This window comes from Podarcis bocagei, assembly GCF_964188305.1.
Source record: "Podarcis bocagei genome assembly, chromosome: 13".
Lineage (NCBI taxonomy): Eukaryota > Metazoa > Chordata > Lepidosauria > Squamata > Lacertidae > Podarcis > Podarcis bocagei.
The window spans coordinates 1,861,360-1,882,888 of NC_138138.1; the positions used below are offsets into that span (position 1 = coordinate 1,861,360).

Here is a 21,529-nt window from a genome sequence, read left to right on the forward strand (position 1 = left end):
GAAGAGTGTGGCTCTCTGGATGTTGTTGGGCACCCAGCAGCCAGCATGGCCAGTTGTCTCAGGATGATGGATGTTGTAGCTCAGCGACATCTGGAGGGCTACAGATGTTCCTTCTGCTTAGCATTGACTCTGTGTTTGACAGAAAGAGGATGATCCTGATATGTCCAGGTGGTAACTCTTCAGATTCCAGCAACAATGCATTTTGTAATATGGCCAACCTGGTTCTGTTGGTTTTTTGTTCTGTTCTGTTTTGTTTTTTTACAAATTTACTCAGCATTTTAAACTGTAATGCTTCTGCTTATTGTGATGTGTTGCTGTTGTGCTTTATTTCTGATGTTTTGTTTTCCTGCTGTATTCTATATTTTGCATTTATTATTTTTATGTTTAAGGTGTTGTCTGTGAATGACAACAAGATTAACAGTTTGATTTATACTTTGGGGTTAAAACAGATGGTGCTCTAGTTTTTGTATGTGTCAGCATGGAAAGACCATTTGAGAATGTCTGGTCTTTGAAATCTCAGAAGAGATAGGGGCACTTTCAGTGTCTTTCCCCACTAACATTTACATCTCCATTCTCGCCTGATCTTTTGCTCCCACGCTTTTCAGATCGTTTGAAATCCTCTGCCTTGGAGGCAGAATAAATGGCACAAAAGTTAGCAATTGTGCACCAGTCTTGCTTTTCCCTTGTATGTTTCAAAAGGTTTGCTGGGGCCTTGAAAGGTCCCCCCCTGTGATTCCTCTCTCCTTGCTTCCCTTCAAGCCCCTTTTTGTTCTCAGGTGCTGATTGCCTCCCACCTCCCTTCCTACGAACTGAGGCACAACCAGGTGGAATCCATTTTCCTCTCGGCCATAGACATGTACGGACACCAGTTCTGCCCTGAAAACCTAAAGGTGACCTGGATTGCTTGTTGGGTCTGGCTCTTGCAACTGACAGCATCTGTTCACACTAAAGAGCCATTGTCGTGTCTTGGCAAGAGTGCTGGACTAGGACCCAGGAGAGACCAGGGTTCAAATCCCCACTTGGCCATGAAGCTCCCTGGGGGTCCTTGGGCAGTCACTCATGCTCAGCCAAACCTGCCTCACAGGGTCATTTTGAGGATAAAATGGGGAGGAAGAGAATTGTGTGTGCCACCGTGAGCTCCTAGGAGAGAAAAACAGGTCGGATACGAATACATGACATAAACGTGAGTCACGCTTTAGCCAAGAAGTACTCAGGGGTGGAGCTGGTCCTTTGCCCAGAGTCAGCCTATCAAATCCCTCATTTTTAAAAAAGTAAATAAACTTAGCTGAGACAGACCCCTGCATGCTTATCAGAGAAGACAGCATTTTCAAACTATAGTTTTTATTCATTCCTTATATGACTCTGTTCTTCCTTCTCCTTGTGAGTATTATGCCCTGTGGGCAGATCCATACTTTAGGGATGTAGATGGGTATAGAGAGAAGAACTCTAAGCAGCAGCGTCAAAATGCCACAAACCAGTAAGGATGCTGCCTCCTGATGCTTTTTGTCGAAACCTCAGCTGTGTGCACGACACAAACACAGTGATTGTTGGTGATAACTCCATCTTCTTACCTTTGCTACAGTAATATAAAGCTTGCAGTGGGGGAGAGGGCCTTGGTCTCACTTGAGGCCTGAGTGATTCTAATCAAACTTCCTCATGGAAGCATGAGAGGTGGCGGATTCCCCTTCCTTGGTGGTTTTAAGAAGAGGTTGGATGGCCCCCTGCCATGGATTGCCTAGCTGAAATCTTGCAGGGGTTGGACTGGATACCCGTGGAATCCCTTCCAACCCTAAAATCCTATTATTCTAAATTCTAAACCTGCGTGATTCTAAAAATGTATTGTGTTCTCCAACGGCAGGCCTGTTTGTTCATTCGCTGCTCCTCCCTTCCTTTCTAGAAACTGATCCTTTCTGAAACCACCATCTTTGATGTCCTGCCTACTTTCTTCTATCACTCCAACCAGGTGGTCCGCATGGCAGCCCTTGAGGTAAAAGGGAGGATGGCAAAGGCTAGAGTAGGGTAGTGCTTGAATGGACACAGTGACATTTTTCCCCCTTCCAAAAAAGGGAGGGTGCTCTTGTAGCATTGATGGCAGCTGCATAGTTTGGGGCAACTGCTGGCAGGCTGGGGGTGAATGCATGCAGCATTCATGATCTGAAGGGTGGGTTGTCATTCATAGAACAGTAGGGCTGGAAGAGAGGGACCCAAAGGGTCGCCTAGCCCAAACCCCTGCCATTCACAGATGCGTTACAGCACTCACACGACGTCATTGACATCCACTTCCAACCTGCATTTCCCCACCCCCCCTCCAGATGTGCCCTTTCTGGGGGAAATCCAAGAAGCAAAACCACCACCACCCCAACCTGTGGCCAGCACCCCCGTTTGGGGAGGAAAAGATTATAGCAGTATGCTGCTCTTCACCTGTCGTTGGAATTTCCTTCTTTCCTCCCCAGGTGTACGTGAGAAGAGCCTACATCGCCTATGAGCTGAACAGCCTCCAGCATCGCCAGCTCACGGACGGCACCTGCGTGGTGGAATTCCAGTTCATGCTGCCATCGTCCCATCCAAACAGGTGGGCTTAGCCAAAAGCCAGAGACCGACGGTCTTGCACTGGCTCCCTGGGGCTCTTCAACATGTGTGCATGGGAGGACCTTTGGTGCAGAAGGAAACTGGACAAGGAAAGGAGGTGTGGGCATGGGGGCAGAGCTCCCGGAAGGTCCCAGGTTCAGTCCCTGGCCTCTCCACCTGAGACCTTGGATAGCCGCTGCTGATTGGAGCAGGTGGCTCAGTGGCTGGGCATGAGGTGTAAGGAAGCTTTGTGTGTCTTCTTTCAGAGGCAGCAGCCCCGCCCTGAGCAGGTAGAGTGTCTGGTTCTTTACACTGTGCAGCATGAGTGGCAATGTAAAAAGAATAACCTGGCTGCAAGTGCGTGTACGACTCCTTGCCTACCTTTCCCTGGTTCTTTCATTCATTCTCGGCTTGCTAACTAATTTGCTTTTTGGTAAGCATGTGAAAGAGGTCTTTCTTCCGGGATCATGGGATTATGATTATTTTTTTATGTGTTTTTGGTCCCTGCTATGAAGCTTAGAAGTGAGTGGAAATAAGAAGCCAGCATTTGTGGCCTCAGGGCCACACTGGGAGCAAGGACTTTCAAGGGCTGAGATGAGCTGTGCGCAGCCACCTCCTGTGACCTGTCCTGGGTCAGCCTTCTGTCCATGCTGGGAGTTGTGGGATCATCATCATCATGAGCTGTGAAATCTCCAAGGCGGCAGGAGTGAGGGCTGCCCTGGGGGATCCGTGGTGCTGCTGCAGCACTCCTGAGTCACCCAAGAGTCCTGTCTCCATGACTCTGGGGCTCTGCTGTGCCTGATTCTTCCCTTCCTTTGCGTGTAGGATGTCTGTGCCCATAAGCATCTCCAACCCCGACTTAGCCCGACACAGCACTGAACTCTTCATGGACAGCGGCTTTTCTCCTCTTTGCCAGCGGATGGGGGCCATGGTGGCTTTTGACAGATTTGGAGACTTCACCAGGTAGCTGAACAGCCATGTTTTTGGAGAAATGTATTGTGACCCTGGCCTTCTGAATGTCACCAAACAGCTAGACCCCATTCACACCGTACCTATGACGTGCTTACGATGCCACTTTAAATAGTTATGATGTCTCCCAAAGTATTCTGAGAGCTGCTGTTTGTTCAGGGTGCTGAGAGCTGTTGGGAGGCCCCTGATCCCTTCCCAGCTACAATTCCCAGAACTCCTTTGGAGAAGGATTGATTGCTAAACCGCTCTGTGAATTGTAGCTCTCTTCCAAATTCTCCTGTGTGCAGCATCCTGGGGACAGCACAAAAGTCTTTATTAACCACCAGTCATTCCCAGGAAAGAATGTAGTTCTAGCCATTCTGTTCAAGAGAACTGTAATCTTCAAAGACGCTTTGGAGGGTTTCTGTTTAAGACCAGGTCTATTTGTATACCCACCATGTTGCATACAGTTTGTCTGATTCTGCCCCCATTCCTTTTATGCTCTGAGTTATTTTCTCAACGACTGTCACTTGCCAGACATTTTTATACCGTAAGTCAAGCGACAGCCCTTGTAAGGACTTCCAGGTTTAGATAGCCAAGCGGCCACTGCAAAAACAGCCAGTCAGTCCTTATTCTTCACATCGGCATTTAGGCCCTCTCATTCCTGCTTTGATTCTTCTGCTCCCTGTTTTCTCTTTTGTGCCAGAAACTTTGATGAGGTCATTTCCTGTTTTGCCGACCCCAACCCTTCCGAGAGCCCCTTGTTCACTGAGGTGAGGGCCACGCTGTACGATGAAGAAGACAGCAAGGTGAGCGACTTGTGGGCCTCCAAGGAGCTCAAGGTGGCATACAAGGTTTCTCCCTTCCTCATTTAATCCCCACAACAGCCCTGTGAGGTAGGTTAGGCTGAGAGGCAGTGACTGCCAGTCAGCTTCATGCCCAAGTGGGGATTTGAACCCAGGTCCTAGTCCAACACTCCACGCTGGCGCGCCAATAAGTGGGGAAGGCAGAATGCCCAAGACAGCCTCTGCCACCCTGTTCCTAGTCCAACTGCAACACAACAGTCCTGCAGTGCTGCCAATGGATCTTACTCTCCAGTAGTTGCTGCCACCATCCTCCTGTGAAGAAAGGGTCTGCTACAGGAGAGTAATACCCATGGGCAGCACTGCAGGGCTGTTGTGTTGCAGTTGGGCAACAAATGGGGTGGGAGAGCCTCTGTGGGGCTTCACCCCTTTGCCACCCTCCCACTTACTCTTGCAGCCCAGATGGGAGGGAACCTGGGAGGCACTAAAGCACTTACTTTTAGGAAGGCTCCAAGCCATGGCACCATGGCATTTGTTCAGCCTGCACAGACATTTCTGGGGAAAGCAGAGCTAACTTCCAGCTGCTTTATCCTAATCCAAGACCAAAGCAGCTTGCCTGTTTCCCTGGCAGACACCTCCCACCACTTCCTAAGCCCCAGCAACTTTGAGGCCAGTACACCCTGCGTCTCCCAGACAGTTACTATGGTTGTCACTGTAACTGACCGTGTGGCTTTGCCGTTTCCAGAACCTCCGAGAGGAGCCCATCCATATCCTGAATGTTGCAATTCGGTGGGCAGAGCACCATGAAGATGAGGAGCTGGTGCCCGTCTTCAGAGCCTTCGCTCAGTCCAAGGTTTTGTGCCTTCCACTTCACTCTGGGGACTGGCAGGAAAAACAGAATGGGTCTTGGGCTTCATTGGAAACACATTTGAGTCACGTGACTTCCTCCAAAGAATCCTGGGAAATGTAGTTTGTTAAAGCTGCTGTGAGGGGGTTCCTAGCAGCTCCCAGCCCCCTTAACAAACAGAGTGTGTGTGTCAGGTTCTTCATTGAGGCGAAGGAGATGCGTTGTGCCCCAACAGCCGTGCATTAGGCAGCTAGCCCCCTTGTTTTTAGCAGCTTGCTTTCCATTTTTGGGCTGCGAACTCTTGCCATGTTTGTGCAGGGAGGTGGGGGCGCAGCTGCACACATCCCATTTGTTCCCCGCAAAAAAATGCATTTGTTGAGCTGGTTTTTGGACTCAAGGGTGCACATTGAATGATGAACCCGACTACATCACCAGCTGCAGATCCTCAAGGCCAACGCTGGCTCCTGCTCAAGGCAAAGCCATGCCTACATTGATGCTGTCTGAGCCGATGGTTTGTGTTGCTGTTCCCTGAAAGATCAACTATTTTGCCCTTGGGGGGTGTCACGTCTGTGGGACGTTTCTCCTAGGCTCACTCACACCTTTGCCTCTGTTCTCTTCTTGGTCTGTTCTCCATACAGAACAACATCCTTGTTGAATGTGGGCTCCGAAGAATCACATTTTTGATAACACAGCAGGTCAGTGAAAGTGATGGAATTTCATTTTGGGGTTTTTAGGATTGGTGGGTTATTTTTTTAAAAAAGAAGACAAGGCACTAAAGGAATGTTGCTATCGGTTGTTCTTGTATCCCACTTTTCTTCCCGAAGGAGCCCAGTTCTCTGTAGTGGAGGGAGGGGGCTTCTCCTTCTCCTTGTTTATGACTTTTGCTTTCTGTTGCAGAGGGAATTTCCCAAGTTCTTCACATTCCGGGCACGAGATAAGGTGAGTTGGCCCAGGTGGTTTTGTATGTGGAAGTTAGCTTAGCTTGCGCACTGCCAAGACCAACAGGTGCTTCTCCCACTTTCCTGGCAGTTTGCCGAAGACCGCATCTACCGCCACTTGGAGCCGGCGTTGGCCTTCCAGCTGGAGCTGAACCGCATGCGCAACTTTGACCTGACAGCAGTGCCTTGCGCCAACCACAAGATGCACCTTTACCTGGGTGCTGCCAAGGTGGAGGAAGGCGCTGAAGTCACAGACTATAGGTTTTTTGTCCGTGCCATTGTCAGACACTCGGACCTGATCACCAAGGTAAGCCTCAGGGCTGAGCCAAGGGAAGCTGTCGGGGGGGGGTGTGTGTGCAAGAAGTGGGAGGGGGGCCAGGAGCGAAGCGTCTGCTGAGGTCAGCTCAGCCCAAAAGCAGGCATTTTAACCAGGCTCCCGCCCGGCTCCTTATAGCACTGTGAAGCCTCTTCTTTTCTGCTTTGAGGGTCTTTCCTTTCTCTCTCTGATGTGGCACTTCCTCTGCCTTCTCTCTCGGACAGGAAGCCTCGTTTGAATACTTGCAGAACGAGGGTGAGCGGCTGCTCCTGGAGGCCATGGATGAGCTGGAAGTGGCCTTCAGCAACACGAGTGTCCGCACCGACTGCAACCACATCTTCCTCAACTTCGTCCCCACCGTCGTCATGGACCCCTCCAAGGTCTGAGCCTTGCTTGCTTCCCTTTCTGGTAAACACCTGAGAAGGGCTCTTGCAGATGAGGCAGACCAAAGGGGGCTCATCTCATCCGGCGCCCTGCTGCTCACAGTAGCCAACCAGATGGCTCTTCCAGGAAGCCCACCACCAGCAGCAGTCTTCCGACACACCTTGGTGTTTGTGTGTTATTAGTTAAAGTACCGTGGTACCTCGGTTCTTGAAGAAAATCCATTCTGGAAGCTCATTCAGCTTCCAAAACGTTTGAAAACCGAGGCGTGACTTCCCATTGGTTGCAAGAGCTTCTTGCACTCAGCGGAAGCCGCGTCGTACGCTTGGGTTCTGAAAAATGTTCGAAAACGGAAGCGTTCACTTCTGGGTCTTTGGTGTTCAAGAATTGAACTGTACGACAATGGAGGCACTTGGGAACCGAAGTTCCACTGTATTTTCTAATCTGCAATGCTGGAAACTGCAGGAGGGGAGCGGGCTGCTCTTGTTCTTGGATCCTGCTTGCTCCTTTCCCATTGGGGCATCTGGCTGGCCCCTGTGAGAGCAGGATGCTCGACCAGATGGGCCGTGGGCCTGATCCAGCAGCCTCTCCCTGCATTCTTAACATTCTTAAAATAGTGTTATCAGTCTGATTATGTTGGTGGCACCCCCAGATTGAGGAATCGGTGCGCTCCATGGTGATGCGCTATGGGAGCCGTCTATGGAAACTCCGGGTCCTGCAAGCCGAAGTGAAGATCAACATCCGCCTGACGCCAACTGCCCAGGCCATCCCCATCCGCCTCTTTCTCACAGACGAGTCGGGCTACTACCTGGATATCAGCCTCTACAAGGAGCTCAACGACCCCAGCACGGGAAATGTAGGTTTCTTGCACGTGCCGGAGATGATGGAATGTTTGTGTGCGCTACTCCTTTGTTCCTGCATTTTTGTTCTCTGCACCAGTCATGACCACATAGTATAAAGTAGGATATCTCCCTCCATTGCTCTGTTAGCTGAGTGGCAGAGCAGCTGCTTTGCATGCCAAGGGCTCCTGGTTCAGTCCCCTGACTGAACCCCTGGAGAACTGCTGCTCTTCAGAGGAGGCCAGGGATGGAGGACATTGGTGGCTCTCCAGAGGTTGTTGGACTCAACTCCCATCTGCCTTGGGCAACCAATAGTCAGGGAGAGCGGGAGTCATTGCCCAGCACCACCTGAATGGCCACAGGTGCTCCTACTGGGCCTTATAGACACTGGCTGCCTTCGGTGATGTCTCCTGCAGCCCCCAAAGAATTTGCGCTTGCAAATGTTGGAACGGAATGTGAGAGGACAGAGGAGCCGCTGCTCCCTTGCTATCCTTGCCGGCCCCGTCTTCAGTCTCCTCCTACTCTAAGTGCCTCTCAGCATTTCACAGCCTTTTCTTTGCCTGAAGGAAATGTTGCCTTGTTAAGAAAAGTAACTTTGGCGAGGGAAGTGAATAGGTACATGGTCAGTGCTCCCTTTTCTATCCCCCAGCTGTTTCCTGTTTGAGTTGTAGGTTAGTTAAAAAATGGGAATTTCAGAAATCAGAACACAAGGGCCACCTCCGCAGCAGACCTTTAAAGTGCTATGATAAAAAGACATGGCTTCCCCCAAAGAATTCTAGGAACTGTGGGTGCTGAGAGTTGTTAGGAGACTCCTGTTCCCCTCAAAGAGCTACCATTTGCAGAGTGGTTTAACAATCCCTCTTCCCAGAGCACTCTGGGAAATTGTGGCTCCGTGGAGAGAATGGGGGATCTCCTGGCAGCCAGGGGTGTTTCAAGTGGCATCATAGCACTTTAAATGTATGGAGCGAATGTGGCCAAGTTCTGCCCCTCACAAACTCTGTTGCCAGGTTTGGAACAGCTTTGATTTCACAAGTGTAGAAGTCTGCGGGGAAGAGTGAGGAGGAGGCGGCCTGACGCTGTGCTTTGCCTCCTGGACTAGATCATGTTCCACTCCTATGGAGACAAGCAAGGGCCTCTGCACGGAATGCTCATCAACACTCCGTACGTCACCAAAGACCTGCTTCAATCCAAGCGCTTTCAGGCCCAGTCGCTTGGCACCACCTACGTCTACGACTTCCTTGAGATGTTCCGGCAGGTGAGCTGAGGACAAGGCCTCCACATCTCCTTCTGTTGGATCAGGGAAATGCTTTGTAAGTGGGAAGAGCAGACTCCAGTTCAGCCCAGAGGCTTCACAAAGCAGAAGAGGGATTGTGCACACTGCTGCACACACAGCCCCCATCCCACAGTTAGCTCTGGCCAGAAAGGTGTTTGAGGTTTACATTACTTATTTTTTAAAACCCTCTAGTCCCTGTTTCTCCAGAACTGATAGTGAGACACAACTGCGGGAGTACATGGGGGGGGGGGGAGGGAGGCAGCGCTGCTTTGGTCTAACTGCAGCCCTTAGAGCAGCAGTGGGGAGTCCGTCGCCTCCAGGCTTCCAGACGGCTTCTCCCCTCTTCCTTGGTCCTTCTGGCTGGGAAGGCGAGTCAAAGCTGGAAAGCCACTGGATTCTCACCCCACTGCAGAAGCTGGGCCAGGGATCCTTGACACACTGGATCTTCTGGAGTAAGAAAGAGTGGCACTCTATTGTTTTTCTCATGGCTCCTTGTTTTCAAAAAAGACTCTCCTGTTGGTTCCTCTTTAGGCTCTGTTCAAATTGTGGGGTTCCACGGAAGCAGACCCTGCAGATGTCCTGAGCTACACAGAATTAGTGCTGGATTCTCAGGGGCAGCTGGTACAGATGAACAGGCTGCCTGGAGGAAATGAGGTAGGGCCATGGAAAAGGCAAATCCCCCGCTAGGAAACGAAATGAAAACTGCCAACATCATAATGCCATTGGATTGATTGATTACTTTTATATTCCACCTTTTCCTCCAAGGAGCTCAAGGTGACAAACCTGGTTCTTTCCCTCATTTTATCCCCACAACAGTCCTATGAGGTAGGTTGGGTTGAGAGGCAGAGACGGGCCCAAGGTCACCCTGAGTGGAGATTTGAACCCTAGTCTCACCCTGTTACCACTACAACAATAGGTGGTGCAAGAGCATTTGGAATGTTGTGTGCAGCTCTGATCACTTCCCCTCAAAGAGAACATTGTAGAGTTAGAAAAGGTTCAGAAAAGGACAACCAATGTGATCAAGGAGTTGGAGCAATTCCCGTGTGAGGAAAGGTATAGAGAAAATGTGAGTGAGAGGCAGCGTGAGAGAAGCTATGGAACAAACTCCCACCAGAGGCAGAGATGCCACTGGGTAAATTCCTGGGGGAGGGGGCTATCAAGGCCTACTAGCCACAAGGGCTATTATCTGCCTCCAGGGTCCCAGGTGCTGGAAGCCACAGGAGGGAAGAGAGCTCTGGCGCTCAGGTCCTGCTTGCAGGGTTTCCCTTGGGGTGGTCTGGTTGGCCCCTGTGAGAACAAAAAGGCTTCTATGGGAATGTCCGTCGCAAAAGGAAGAGCAAAGAAACAGTGGGGTCACTCAGAGGAGAAGATGGTGAAATGCAAACAGGGGACACAGAAAGGGCTGAACTCTTCAATGCCTTCTTTGCCTCAGTCTTCTCCGATAAAGAAAACAATGCCCGACCTGAAGAATTTGGAGCAAATGATTCAGCAGAGGAAACACAGCCCAGAATAGCTAAGGAGATAGTACAAGAATACTTGGCTAGTTTAGATGTATTCAAGTCTCCAGGGCCAGATGAACTGCATCCAAGAGTATTAAAAGAACTGGCAGATGTGATCTCAGAACCACTGGCAGTCATCTTTGAGAATTCCTGGAGAACAGGCGAAGTCCCGGCAGACTGGAGGAGGGCAAATGTTGTCCCCATTTTCAAAAAGAGGAAAAGAGAGGACCCAAATAATTACCGCCCAGTCAGTCTGACATCAATACCAGGGAAGATTCTGGAGCAGATCATTAAGCAAACAGTCTGTGAGCACCTAGAAAGGAATGCTGTGATCACCAATAGTCAGCATGGATTTCTGAAAAATAAGTCATGTCAGACTAACCTGATTTCGTTTTTTGACAGAATTACAAGCCTGGTAGATGAAGGGAACGCAGTGGATGTAGCCTACCTTGATTTCAGCAAGGCATTTGACAAGGTGCCCCATGATATTCTTGTAAAGAAGCTGGTAAAATGCGGTCTTGACTATGCTACCACTCAGTGGATTTGTAACTGGCTGACTGACCGAACCCAAAGGGTGCTCATCAATGGTTCCTCTTCATCCTGGAGAAGAGTGACTAGTGGGGTGCCACAGGGTTCTGTCTTGGGCCCGGTCTTATTCAACATCTTTATCAACGACTTGGATGATGGACTCAAGGGCATCCTGATCAAATTTGCAGATGACACCAAACTGGGAGGGGTGGCTAACACCCCAGAGGACAGGATCACACTTCAAAACGACCTTGACAGATTAGAGAACTGGGCAAAAACAAACAAGATGAATTTTAACAGGGAGAAATGTAAAGTATTGCACTTGGGCAAAAAAAATGAGAGGCACAAATACAAGATGGGTGACACCTGGCTTGAGAGCAGTACATGTGAAAAGGATCTAGGAGTCTTGGTTGACCATAAACTTGACATGAGCCAACAGTGTGACGCGGCAGCTAAAAAAGCCAATGCAATTCTGGGCTGCATCAATAGGAGTATAGCATCTAGATCAAGGGAAGTAATAGTGCCACTGTATTCTGCTCTGGTCAGACCTCACCTGGAGTACTGTGTCCAGTTCTGGGCACCACAATTCAAGAAGGACACTGACAAACTGGAACGTGTCCAGAGGAGGGCAACCAAAATGGTCAAAGGCCTGGAAACGATGCCTTAAGAGGAACGGCTAAGGGAGCTGGGCATGTTTAGCCTGGAGAAGAGGAGGTTAAGGGGTGATATGATAGCCATGTTCCAATATATAAAAGGATGTCACATAGAGGAGGGAGAAAGGTTGTTTTCTGCTGCTCCAGAGAAGCGGACACGGAGCAATGGATCCAAACTACAAGAAAGAAGATTCCACCTAAACATTAGGAAGAACTTCCTGACAGTAAGAGCTGTTTGACAGTGGAATTTGCTGCCAAGGAGTGTGGTGGAGTCTCCTACTTTGGAGGTCTTTAAGCAGAGGCTTGACATCCATATGTCAGGAGTGCTCTGATGGTGTTTCCTGCTTGGCAGGGGGTTGGACTCGATGGCCCTTGTGGTCTATTCCAACTCTATGATTCTATGATTCTATGAACAGGAGGCTGGACTAGATGGATGGGCTGCTTTGGCCTTATCCAGCTTACTATGTTCTTATGGCAAAGGCGCAGGCAGAGAAGCTGGCTCTTGGCTCTCTAGATCTAGTATTTTCGCTGCTGAGGTGGGGCTGTTGCTAAACCCTCAAGGGCTATATATAGGAGGCCCACTGAGGAGAGATGGGGAAGCTGGATAATGCTCTCAGACAAATGACCTCATTGGCTTTTGCTGTTCACTAAACCATAACCATAACACTTGCTATTCTTTGAAAGCAATCAGTGTCAGCTTTGTGGACAAAACCTCCAGAACATACAGATGGTAATTTCTTCACCTCTCCTTCTTCCTCAATATCCTTCCAGATTGGGATGGTGGCCTTCAAGATGAAGATGAAGACCCCTGAGTACCCTCGAGGCCGTGACATTGTGGTCATTAGCAATGACATCACCTACAAGATCGGGTCGTTTGGGCCGGAGGAAGACCTCCTCTTCCTGCGCGCTTCAGAGCTGGCGCGTAGCGAAGGCATCCCCAGGATCTACATTGCAGCCAACAGTGGGGCCCGCATTGGGTTTGCCGATGAGATCAAGCACAAGTTCCAGGTGGGCTGGGTGGACCCTGCAGAGCCATACAAGGTATGTGGCTTCCTGGCAGATCCCCCCTCCCCCCCAAAAGAGAGTTTCACTAGGGTAGAATCCCGAGACATTTTGTTGGGGGGGGGGTGGATAGGTACAGTTCTCAATGAGATCCACTTGTCTCCTGGAGCTTCCCTGAGTGTGTGCAGAGCCCTGTGGGAGGGTCTCCTCCTCAAGCGACAGCAGCCTCTCCTCTGGGCTGCAATCCCATCTCCACCTTGTAGAAAGCAGCCATTGGAAGTGGAAGCTAGGACCCACAGGAAGCCACATAGTTAAAGGATGGAATTCTTTTGCATAGGAGATCATGAGGGCACCCACCTGGATGACTTTAAAGGAGGTTGGACAAATGCATGGAGGAGGAGGAGGAGGAGGAAGAAGAAGAGGAGAAGGCCATTGACCGCTTTGAGCCTCAATATGCTCTGCCTCAGGCACTGCAACAGCCTCCCCAGGATCATGCCCTTAATCCATGAGACTTCCAGAGGGGCAACCATGTTAGTCTCTTGCAAGAAAGGCACCTTAAAGCCTAACAGATTTATCATGGCATCCACTTCATTGGATGTTCAGCTGACACTGTGGGTTCGAGTCTGCCAAAAAAAAAGAGAAAAGCTTATGCCTTAATAAATTTCCTTCCTAATACATAATTTAAAATCTCATGATTTCAAATAAAAACCCTGCCAGTTTCAAGTCTAAGGTTGTGCTGAAGTGGAGTGGGGTGCAAGAGCTTCTTGGCACTTCAGTCCATTTCAAAAGCCCGCCCCCCTTTGCAAGTTTTCAGGGAGGTCTGCCAAAGCATTACGGGGCAAATAGTTATCTGCTCTCAACTGGTGCTTTGCTTTCTGTAAGGGCATCTAGCGCAGTGGCCTCATTTTTCACCTGGTTTGTGCTCCGGCTCATCTGTCGCACTGATTTCAAAGTGGTGCCCCCAGTTTCCCCAACTGATGTTGCTCCACCATCTTTTTCCAAAGGGCTTCAAGTATCTGTACCTGACCCCGCAGGATTACACCAGGATCAGCTCCACAAACTCTGTTCACTGTGAGCACGTGGAGGAAGCCGGCGAATCGAGGTGAGTCAATGGTGTCCCCCCGTCTTGGCTTGCCTGCAGAAGGTCCCGTGTTCAACCCCCAAGGGTATTTCCAGGTGAGACAGGGGGAAACAACAACCGTGTCTACAATCCCAGAGAGCCTCTACTAGTCATGGAAAGGCAGCCAAGTGCCAGGCTAGATGGACCAGTGCTTTGCCTCACTGTCAGGCAGCTTCCCTCGTTCCTGGGAGGAGGAACTCTTGGTGTCCTGCCCTGCCTGGCTCCATCTTTCAGCCGCCTTGGCCTCCTGCAGGTACATCATCACCGATATCATTGGCAAAGAAGAAGGCTTTGGTGTGGAGAACTTAAGAGCGTCGGGCACCATAGCTGGGGAGTCTTCTCTTGCCTATGATGAAATTGTCACCATCAGCATGGTATGTATGTATGTATGTATGTATGTATGTATGTATGTATGTCCTGCTTTCCCCCAGACTGGGACTCAAAGCAGCCCTGGGCTCTTTCTGTCTCCTGCAGGTGACCTGCCGTGCCATCGGAATCGGGGCTTACCTGGTGAGGCTGGGCCAGCGGGTGATCCAGGTGGAGAATTCCCACATCATTCTGACCGGAGCTGGAGCTCTGAATAAGGTAGTGAGCAGGCGGCGTTCCCTAAGCTTCCTCCATGTTCCATTGCGCAGATCCTTCTTGGCACTCCATTTCCTTTTGCTTGTTCCCATGCAGCACTAAAGAGCTCCCTGGAGCTCTCTTCATCTTCTCAGCTGGATGGCTCTCCTTTTGCCACGTCTGCCTCTCGGCCAAGGAGTCACCCGCTCCCAGACCATCTCAGCTGCATGCAGCTGCGGTGTGGGAAAGGACGGAACAATTTCTCTCTCTGCCCATGAAATATTTTGGGGATGTAAAAAGAAAGTCACTGCATCTCCCTAAGTGATTTGCATCACAGTCCTACACGTGTTGCAGCATTTGGGACCTTTTAGTTTAGAGAGATGGCGAGTGAGAGGCGACACAATGGAAGTTTACAGAAATATGCCTGGCCTGGGGAAAGTGAAGAGAGAAAAGTCCTTCTCTCCCTCTCACACTCCCCGTTGTCCTGCTGCTTCCCCTGGAGGAAGCCAGTTGCTGGCCAGTGGGGCAGGCGGGGAGGGGCAGCCCCTGGGCTCCGGTCCTGCTTGCTGGCTGGCCCCCGTGAGAGCAGGAGGCTGGGGCAAATGGGTCACCATTGGCCTGATCCGGTAGGGTTCCTCTTACGTTCTTCTTGGATTGGGGTTGTGTTTTTGGACCAGGTCTTGGGCCGTGAAGTGTACACTTCAAACAACCAGCTTGGAGGGGTGCAGATCATGCACAATAATGGCGTTTCCCACGTAACAGTTCCAGACGATTTTGAAGGCGTCTACACTATTCTGCAGTGGCTTACATTTATGCCAAAGGTAGGTTGAGGGCAACAGAGCTTTGACAATCCTCACAATTCCTCTCTAGTCATCCCGCCTCATAATTATCATTTATCCTAATAGGGGTGATAAACACCAGGGGTGCAATGTTTGTTTCATTTATTTATTTGTTTGTTTATTTATTATTGTCATGTTCTTGTTTTCTTCCTTGTGAAAACAAAACCTATCCATAAATAAATTCTTACAATAAAGTATCTTAATTGACTGAAAAAGTTTCCCCCTATCTTAACTGGGCAGCAGACGTAAAATAAAAAAATAATGATTTAATTTTTTTTAAAAAAGGGAATTACCAATAAATAAATAAAAATCCAGTACAGTCATACCTCAGAAATCAAACACCTTGTGAGTCAAACATTTTGGCTCCCGAATGCCACAAACCCGGAAATGAGGATTCTGGTTTGCGAACATTCTTTGGAACCCGAATGTCTGAGGTGGGTTCCGCAGGTTCCGATTGGCTGCAGGTTTGATTTCCGAACGTTTTGGAAGTCGAATGGACTTCCGGAACGGATTCCATTCGACTTCCGAGGTATGACTGTGGTTGATGGCCACCATCTTAGAATTCTCTGTCCTGCTTCTCTCATAAACCGGAGGGCAGATTTATGTAGGTTTAATTGATGGGTTGAGGATGCGACCCTATGATTCCAGGAAGGGCATTCACTGGGGCCATGGGATATTGCTGACCACCCTCTCCGTGGGCACAGATGGCCTGCCCCCTCCCCAAGGCCCCCTTTGCCATCCCCTTTGAGGGAGAAAGAGGGTCCCTTCCGACAATTTTATGAGGCTTTGATTATATAAGATGCTGTTCACGTTCTCAGAGCTAAGCAGCCCTAATTTCTTCCTTTCTTGATCATCTTCTCAGGGCTCTCGTTTTGTTTAAAGCTCGTTTAAGAGAAGTTTCTTCTTGTAGGACAATCGTAGCCCTTTGCCTATCACCACCACAAGTGACCCCATTGACAGAGAAATTGACTTTGCCCCTTCCAAAGCCCCTTATGATCCCCGGTGGATGCTGGCAGGGAGACCTCATCCCAGTAAGTACAGGCACTAACCCAGCTGCAAGAATTCTGCAATGCTTTTGGAGGTATGGAACTGAAAGGGGAGGGGTTGCAATGTAATAGCAGGGGAATTGTTTCTGACCTGGAATTTTCTTCATTGACATTTCCTCCTGGTCAGTGTCATCAAGGCAAATCTACAATTTGTTTGCCAGACTTCCAGGGCTGACCTGAAGTCTCTAGGTTTGTGTGGCCCTTTCCAAGTGACAGAGGGAGGTTGCCCATTGTTGTTGTTGTCATTACTAATAATAATAGGCTATGCTTGAAGCTTACGAGCTTCAGTCTGGCAGGAGCTGGTTGCAGGTTATTGCATAGACTCTCTGGAAGATCTGCCCCCCTTCCCCCCCTCCCAAATAACCTCCAAAACACAGGTCTGAGTGGTTTTCCATTTGACCTGCTGCTTACCCCAGGCAAACCTTCCCTTCGCGACTGAGTCAGAGCAAATGTCAGTCCATGGAAAACCCCACTGATAATTGCTCTGTTTCAGCTGTAAAGACTGAAGTTCTTCCCAGGGGGAAATGGCAGGACAAGCAAAAAACTGCATGAACACACTGTGTGGGGAGGAATTTCCATCCAGTGACGTATTTGTTCATTTGTAGACGTCATGTTTTTTATTTGGACGACATGCTCTTGGCGACTATGCTTAATGCTTAATGTGTCATGCCTAAGGGCACCACTGGGCTCCAGCCCCCAATGATATCGCCAGAGGCTGCCCAAGGTCTCAGGATTGGGCCCTGGGCTCTCAGGATCTGACAGCCCAAAATACAGTATAAAACCAAAAGCATTGTGAATTGCATAATTATAAGATGTGGATCAAATATGTGGAGTAAAAATGCAACGGAAAGCAAAAGATCATAAACTCCACTGTGAAAGTTTTTTAAAAAGGGGAAAAAAAGCTGAAAATGGAGGTGAGCTGCTGCTACGACATTTCCCCAGCTTTGCATATAATGAATGCAGCATATATGAAAAGGTTGTGGCTTTGGAAGGTCACAGTCAGACTTTTCTCAGTCTCCCCCCCCCCCCCGTTCCTTTATTGTGCAGCTGTGAAGGGATCCTGGCAAAGCGGTTTCTTTGACCACGGCTCTTTCATGGAGATAATGCAGCCCTGGGCCCAGACGGTGGTGGTTGGCAGAGCCAGGTATTGGCTGAATCTTCCCTCTTACTAGAGGCAGTTGGGGAGAGGAGGGGGCTGGCACATTCTTAAAGGTGCCCCCCAATGGCTGCCTGATCAGTTACTGGGGTGGGCTACACTCCTGCCCTTGTCACGGCACCCAGGCCATTTAATGCCTGGTGCAGAATTCATCAGAATGAAAATCTCTGCTTTCTGCCTTTTGCATAAATAGGATTCCTAGTCCTTATGATCATTGAAATGCTCTTGGAGTCTTTAAATAGTTTTCCATTTGTTTTGCATGGAGTCCACATGAAGCTCTTTTCCCTCCTTCGGATTCTTTGCAGGCTGGGAGGGATCCCGGTGGGTGTGATCGCAGTGGAGACCCGAACAGTGGAGTTGGCGGTGCCAGCTGATCCAGCAAACCCAGAATCAGAAGCGAAGGTTGGGAGCACTAGAGTCATTTGCATTCCTGTCCCATTGCTGATTTTATCTTTTCCATGAACCTGTATTGTTCTTCTCAAGCTGCCTTGTTGTTTTGGTGACCTCTACATTCCTTGCGTAAAAAGTCCGCAGACCACATGGCTCCTCTTCTGCTGTGACACATCCCTTGAAACATGGGCACTGTGTCGGGGGGGGGGGAGCTTTGGCCCGAATGTTCGTTTGAAAATGGCAAAACAACAACAAACTTTTGGTAACCCCCCATTAGCCCCTGGCCCCTCAACCTCCTGGCTGCTGTCACCAGGATCTGAAATTTTTACCTGCTTTCCTTTTTACTAAGTTTTTGGTTTTGAAGGGTCCCCCCCCCCCACAACCTCTTCTGTTCCCTCCTTCCTAGATAATCCAGCAAGCTGGACAGGTTTGGTTTCCGGATTCAGCCTTTAAAACAGCCCAGGCTATCAGAGACTTTGACCGTGAACGCCTTCCACTTTTGATTTTTGCCAACTGGAGAGGATTCTCTGGTGGGATGAAAGGTAACTTACGCACATCTCCTTGTATAAGCTGACCATAGGAGGACAGGAAGGCAGCAACCTGAGAACGGGGCCTTTTCAGTGGTGTCCCCCCGCTTGTGAAATGCTCTTCCCAGGGAGGCTTCCTTGGCACCTTCATTATATACCTTTAGGCACCAGGCAGAAACATTTCTTTTCTGCCAAGCCTTTGGCTGTTAATCACCCATGGCCTCGTTTAGTGGGTGGGATCTTTTAATCCTGCCTTTTAAAATAGCCACGTGTTTTAGATTTCTCTGCCTTGTTTTATGCTGGTTTTAATGTAAATGTTCTTTAATTATTGTTGTTGATCGTTTCAAGTTACTTTGCTTAAAAGAGTGGCAAATAAGTTTAATTTTAAAAAATCACCCAGTGATGTTACTTGCTCCCTCGGCCCTGGAGCTGGCCTTGACTCCTGCCCTCCTTGCAGACATGTATGATCAGGTGCTGAAGTTTGGGGCGTATATTGTGGACAGCCTTCGGCAATTCAAGCAGCCGGCCCTCGTCTACATCCCCCCCCATGCCGAGCTCCGCGGGGGCTCCTGGGTGGTGATTGATCCAACTATCAATCCTCTTCACATGGAGCTGTATGCAGACAAAGAGAGCAGGTGGGTGCTGAGGGAGGCGCTCTCCCGCTAGACAGTCTTGTCGTCAAAACATCCGAAGAGCCCTGCCGCTGGGTCAGGCCAAGGGCCCGTCCAGGCCAGCATCCTGTTCTCACAGGGGCCAGGCAGAGGCCCCAAGCACCCAAGTGAAAGAGCCCCCCTCTCCCCCAGGACGGCTTCAAGAAACTGGCATTCAGAAGCTTCTTCCAGCCATGGAGGCAAATAATAGCCACTGAGTAGCCACTGACAGTCCTCTCCTCTGTGAATTTGTCCAGCCCTCTTTTAAAGCAATCCAAGTTGGTGGCCATCATTGCCTCCTGTGGCAGGGAGTTCCATAGTCTAATCATGTGCTGTGTGAGGCAGCCATGCTTCTGAATGCCAGTTGCTGGAAACTGCAAGAGGGGAGGGTTGCTCTTGCGGGTTTCCCATCTTGGGCTTATGGTTGGCCCCTGTGAGAACAGCATGCTGGACTGAACCAGCAGACTCTTCTTGGGTTCTTATGGTCTTAACATCTGGAGCCTCCCCAAAGGGCCCAGTCTCTGATCCAAAGTGATCACGTCCATGGAGCCTGGCTGAACATCTCCACCAGCGTGTACTTAAAAGCCGCAAGGATGTCTGGCTGGAAAGAGTGCAAGAGCCCTAATTTGGGCAGCTCCTGTCAGCCTCTGGTCTCTGTTTCTGCAAGATGGCTTTGCTTTCCAGGGGGGGCATCTTAGAAGCTGAAGGCACCGTGGAAATCAAATTCCGGAGGAAGGAGCTGCTGAAGACCATGAGGAGGATTGATGCCACCTATGCCAGGATTGCTGAGCAGCTGGGTAAGAAAAGAGAGAAGGGCTGTGGGGCTGTTTCCTGCCTCCCTACCCCCCCCCCCCACCTTCCCCTTGGAAGCTTGGCCTTGGAATAAGGTTTCTACCCATTTTCAAAGGCCGTATTTGATCCAGGGTGGGGAGGTGGGGGAGAGCAAATATTCTTGATGTGCTCTTTTGGGCATGTTTTGCTAGAGCAGACTGCGCCACCCTGGCGCCCTCCATCGGCCCCATCCAGCACAGCTGCAGGATGACAGAACCATGGCCCTGATGGATGGGCTTGAAGGAAGATGCCGTCCCAAACATCTGGAGGGCACCAGGTTGGCAAAGGCTCCTCTGGTGAACCTGGAAGTCAGAAGAGAGGAAGCTGCTTTCTGCAGAGTCCGACTAGCGGTCTCTCGAGCTCAGCATTATCCACACCAGTTCTTTGGGGTTTCAGGCAGGGAGTCCTTTCCAAGACTCCTCCGGACACCCCAGGGGAGATGGCGCCTGGGACCTTCTGCTTGCAAGGCAGATGCCCTGACCACTGAACTCTATAGTCCTTCCCTGCACACCAGGGAACATTTTCCTCCCTGCCACGGATCAGCCGCTTTTTCTGGTGTCTACAGATTTTGTCTTCTCCTACAAAGACTTCTTGTATTCTGGGATTAACAGGTTCCCTGAGGCTCTCTGCAGAGGAGCACAAGGAGCTGGAGAAGCAGCTGAAGGCCCGCGAGGATTACCTCCTCCCCATCTTCCACCAGGTGGCAGTGCAGTTTGCTGACCTCCACGACACGCCAGGGAGGATGCAGGAGAAAGGAGTCGTTACAGTTAAGCCATGGGTTTTTTCTTCTCACTCCCAAATTCTCTGTTCTTCCAGCCTCTGGAGTCTGATCATCCCTCATGCCTGAGAAGGTGTAGGAACTGTTTTTCATTTCATTCAAGTTGGAAAAACAAGGGCTGGAATCCTTGTTCCACTCTAATGCTTGCCACATCTCCCTTGTGCTCCATCTCACACTAACCTCTCTCACAGGGTTGTCATGAAGATAAAAGGCAGGGAAGGGTCTTTGTCTGCTGGGCAGAGTGTCTTGGAGAAAGCGTGGAATGAAAATATAACCATACGCTTGTGGGCTCATGAACCTGCTCAGCTTCTGAGCCATACTTGCCCAACCTGCTGCCCCCCAGATGTGTTTGCCTCCCACTCTCATGGTTGGCCCCAGACTTGCTAAGACCTCCTGTCTTGTCACAGCAGAGTTGACGGAGAGCATCATTCAGGCTGCCTAAGGGGGGTTAAGTATGTCTACAACACTGGATAATGTGAATATCCTGATAAGCTTCCTCCGGCCAGTGCAATAATTTATTAATATTCCCATAAAAAAATTAACTAGCAACGACCTTATTTGCTCCCTTTTAGGACATTCTCCAGTGGAAAAATGCCCGGGCGTTCTTCTACTGGCGTTTGCGGCGCCTCCTGCTGGAGGAAGTCGTGAAGGCAGAGATCCTAGAGGCTCACAGCGAGTTAAGCAACAGCCACATCCAGTCCATGCTGCGACGATGGTTCCTGGAAACGGAGGGGGCCGTGAAGGTGCTTGGCTTGGCTCTCTTGCAAGGATGGGGTAGCCTCTGTTCCCTCCACAGAGGCTGGACTCCAGCCCAAGCCAGCATACTCGGGGGGGGGTGGGTGTTCTCCCTCTTTCCACCTCAGCTGCTGGCCGCGCAGCGCCTCCAAGGGTTTGGAGATACAGTGGTGCCTCGCAAGACGAAATTAATCCGTTCCGCGAGTCTCTTCGTCTAGCGGTTTTTTCGTCTTGCAAAGCAACCCTATTAGCGGATTAGCGCTATTAACGGTTTAGCGGCTATTAAAGGCTTAGCGGATTA

General features: G+C 50.0%; 2 protein-coding genes across 10 annotated transcripts in view; one reads left to right on the plus strand and one right to left on the minus strand.

Moving 5' to 3' along the window:
- Window positions 1-21,529, plus strand: part of ACACB (acetyl-CoA carboxylase beta) — a 63,608-nt gene that overhangs the window by 40,562 nt on the left and 1,517 nt on the right. For 3 of the 9 annotated variants that reach the window (XM_081168472.1, XM_081168468.1, XM_081168471.1), the window contains 27 exons: window positions 777-890; window positions 1,898-1,987; window positions 2,454-2,572; window positions 2,835-2,858; window positions 3,394-3,531; window positions 4,223-4,325; window positions 5,065-5,172; window positions 5,805-5,861; window positions 6,064-6,105; window positions 6,196-6,411; window positions 6,645-6,800; window positions 7,454-7,657; window positions 8,740-8,895; window positions 9,445-9,567; window positions 12,365-12,634; window positions 13,600-13,697; window positions 13,969-14,089; window positions 14,190-14,300; window positions 14,954-15,097; window positions 16,026-16,146; window positions 17,209-17,305; window positions 17,623-17,719; window positions 18,114-18,249; window positions 18,692-18,869; window positions 19,569-19,681; window positions 20,327-20,481; window positions 21,066-21,236. In XM_081168472.1, coding sequence (XP_081024598.1) covers window positions 777-890; window positions 1,898-1,987; window positions 2,454-2,572; window positions 2,835-2,858; window positions 3,394-3,531; window positions 4,223-4,325; window positions 5,065-5,172; window positions 5,805-5,861; window positions 6,064-6,105; window positions 6,196-6,411; window positions 6,645-6,800; window positions 7,454-7,657; window positions 8,740-8,895; window positions 9,445-9,567; window positions 12,365-12,634; window positions 13,600-13,697; window positions 13,969-14,089; window positions 14,190-14,300; window positions 14,954-15,097; window positions 16,026-16,146; window positions 17,209-17,305; window positions 17,623-17,719; window positions 18,114-18,249; window positions 18,692-18,869; window positions 19,569-19,681; window positions 20,327-20,481; window positions 21,066-21,236 — 3,462 coding nt within the window. Of the gene's footprint in view, window positions 1-776; window positions 891-1,897; window positions 1,988-2,453; window positions 2,573-2,834; window positions 2,859-3,393; window positions 3,532-4,222; window positions 4,326-5,064; window positions 5,173-5,804; window positions 5,862-6,063; window positions 6,106-6,195; window positions 6,412-6,644; window positions 6,829-7,453; window positions 7,658-8,739; window positions 8,896-9,444; window positions 9,568-12,364; window positions 12,635-13,599; window positions 13,698-13,968; window positions 14,090-14,189; window positions 14,301-14,953; window positions 15,098-15,977; window positions 16,147-17,208; window positions 17,306-17,622; window positions 17,720-18,113; window positions 18,250-18,691; window positions 18,870-19,568; window positions 19,682-20,326; window positions 20,482-21,065; window positions 21,237-21,529 lie in introns of those variants that run through there. The other 6 variants (XM_081168470.1, XM_081168469.1, XR_014001765.1 and 3 more) reach the window with 6 other exon arrangements.
- Window positions 12,666-21,529, minus strand: part of FOXN4 (forkhead box N4) — a 49,153-nt gene continuing 40,289 nt past the window's right edge. Inside the window, exon 12 of the mRNA XM_081168542.1 lies at window positions 12,666-13,218. Within this exon, the coding sequence (XP_081024668.1) occupies window positions 13,184-13,218 (35 nt within the window). The 3' untranslated portion in view covers window positions 12,666-13,183. The remainder of the gene's footprint in view (window positions 13,219-21,529) is intronic.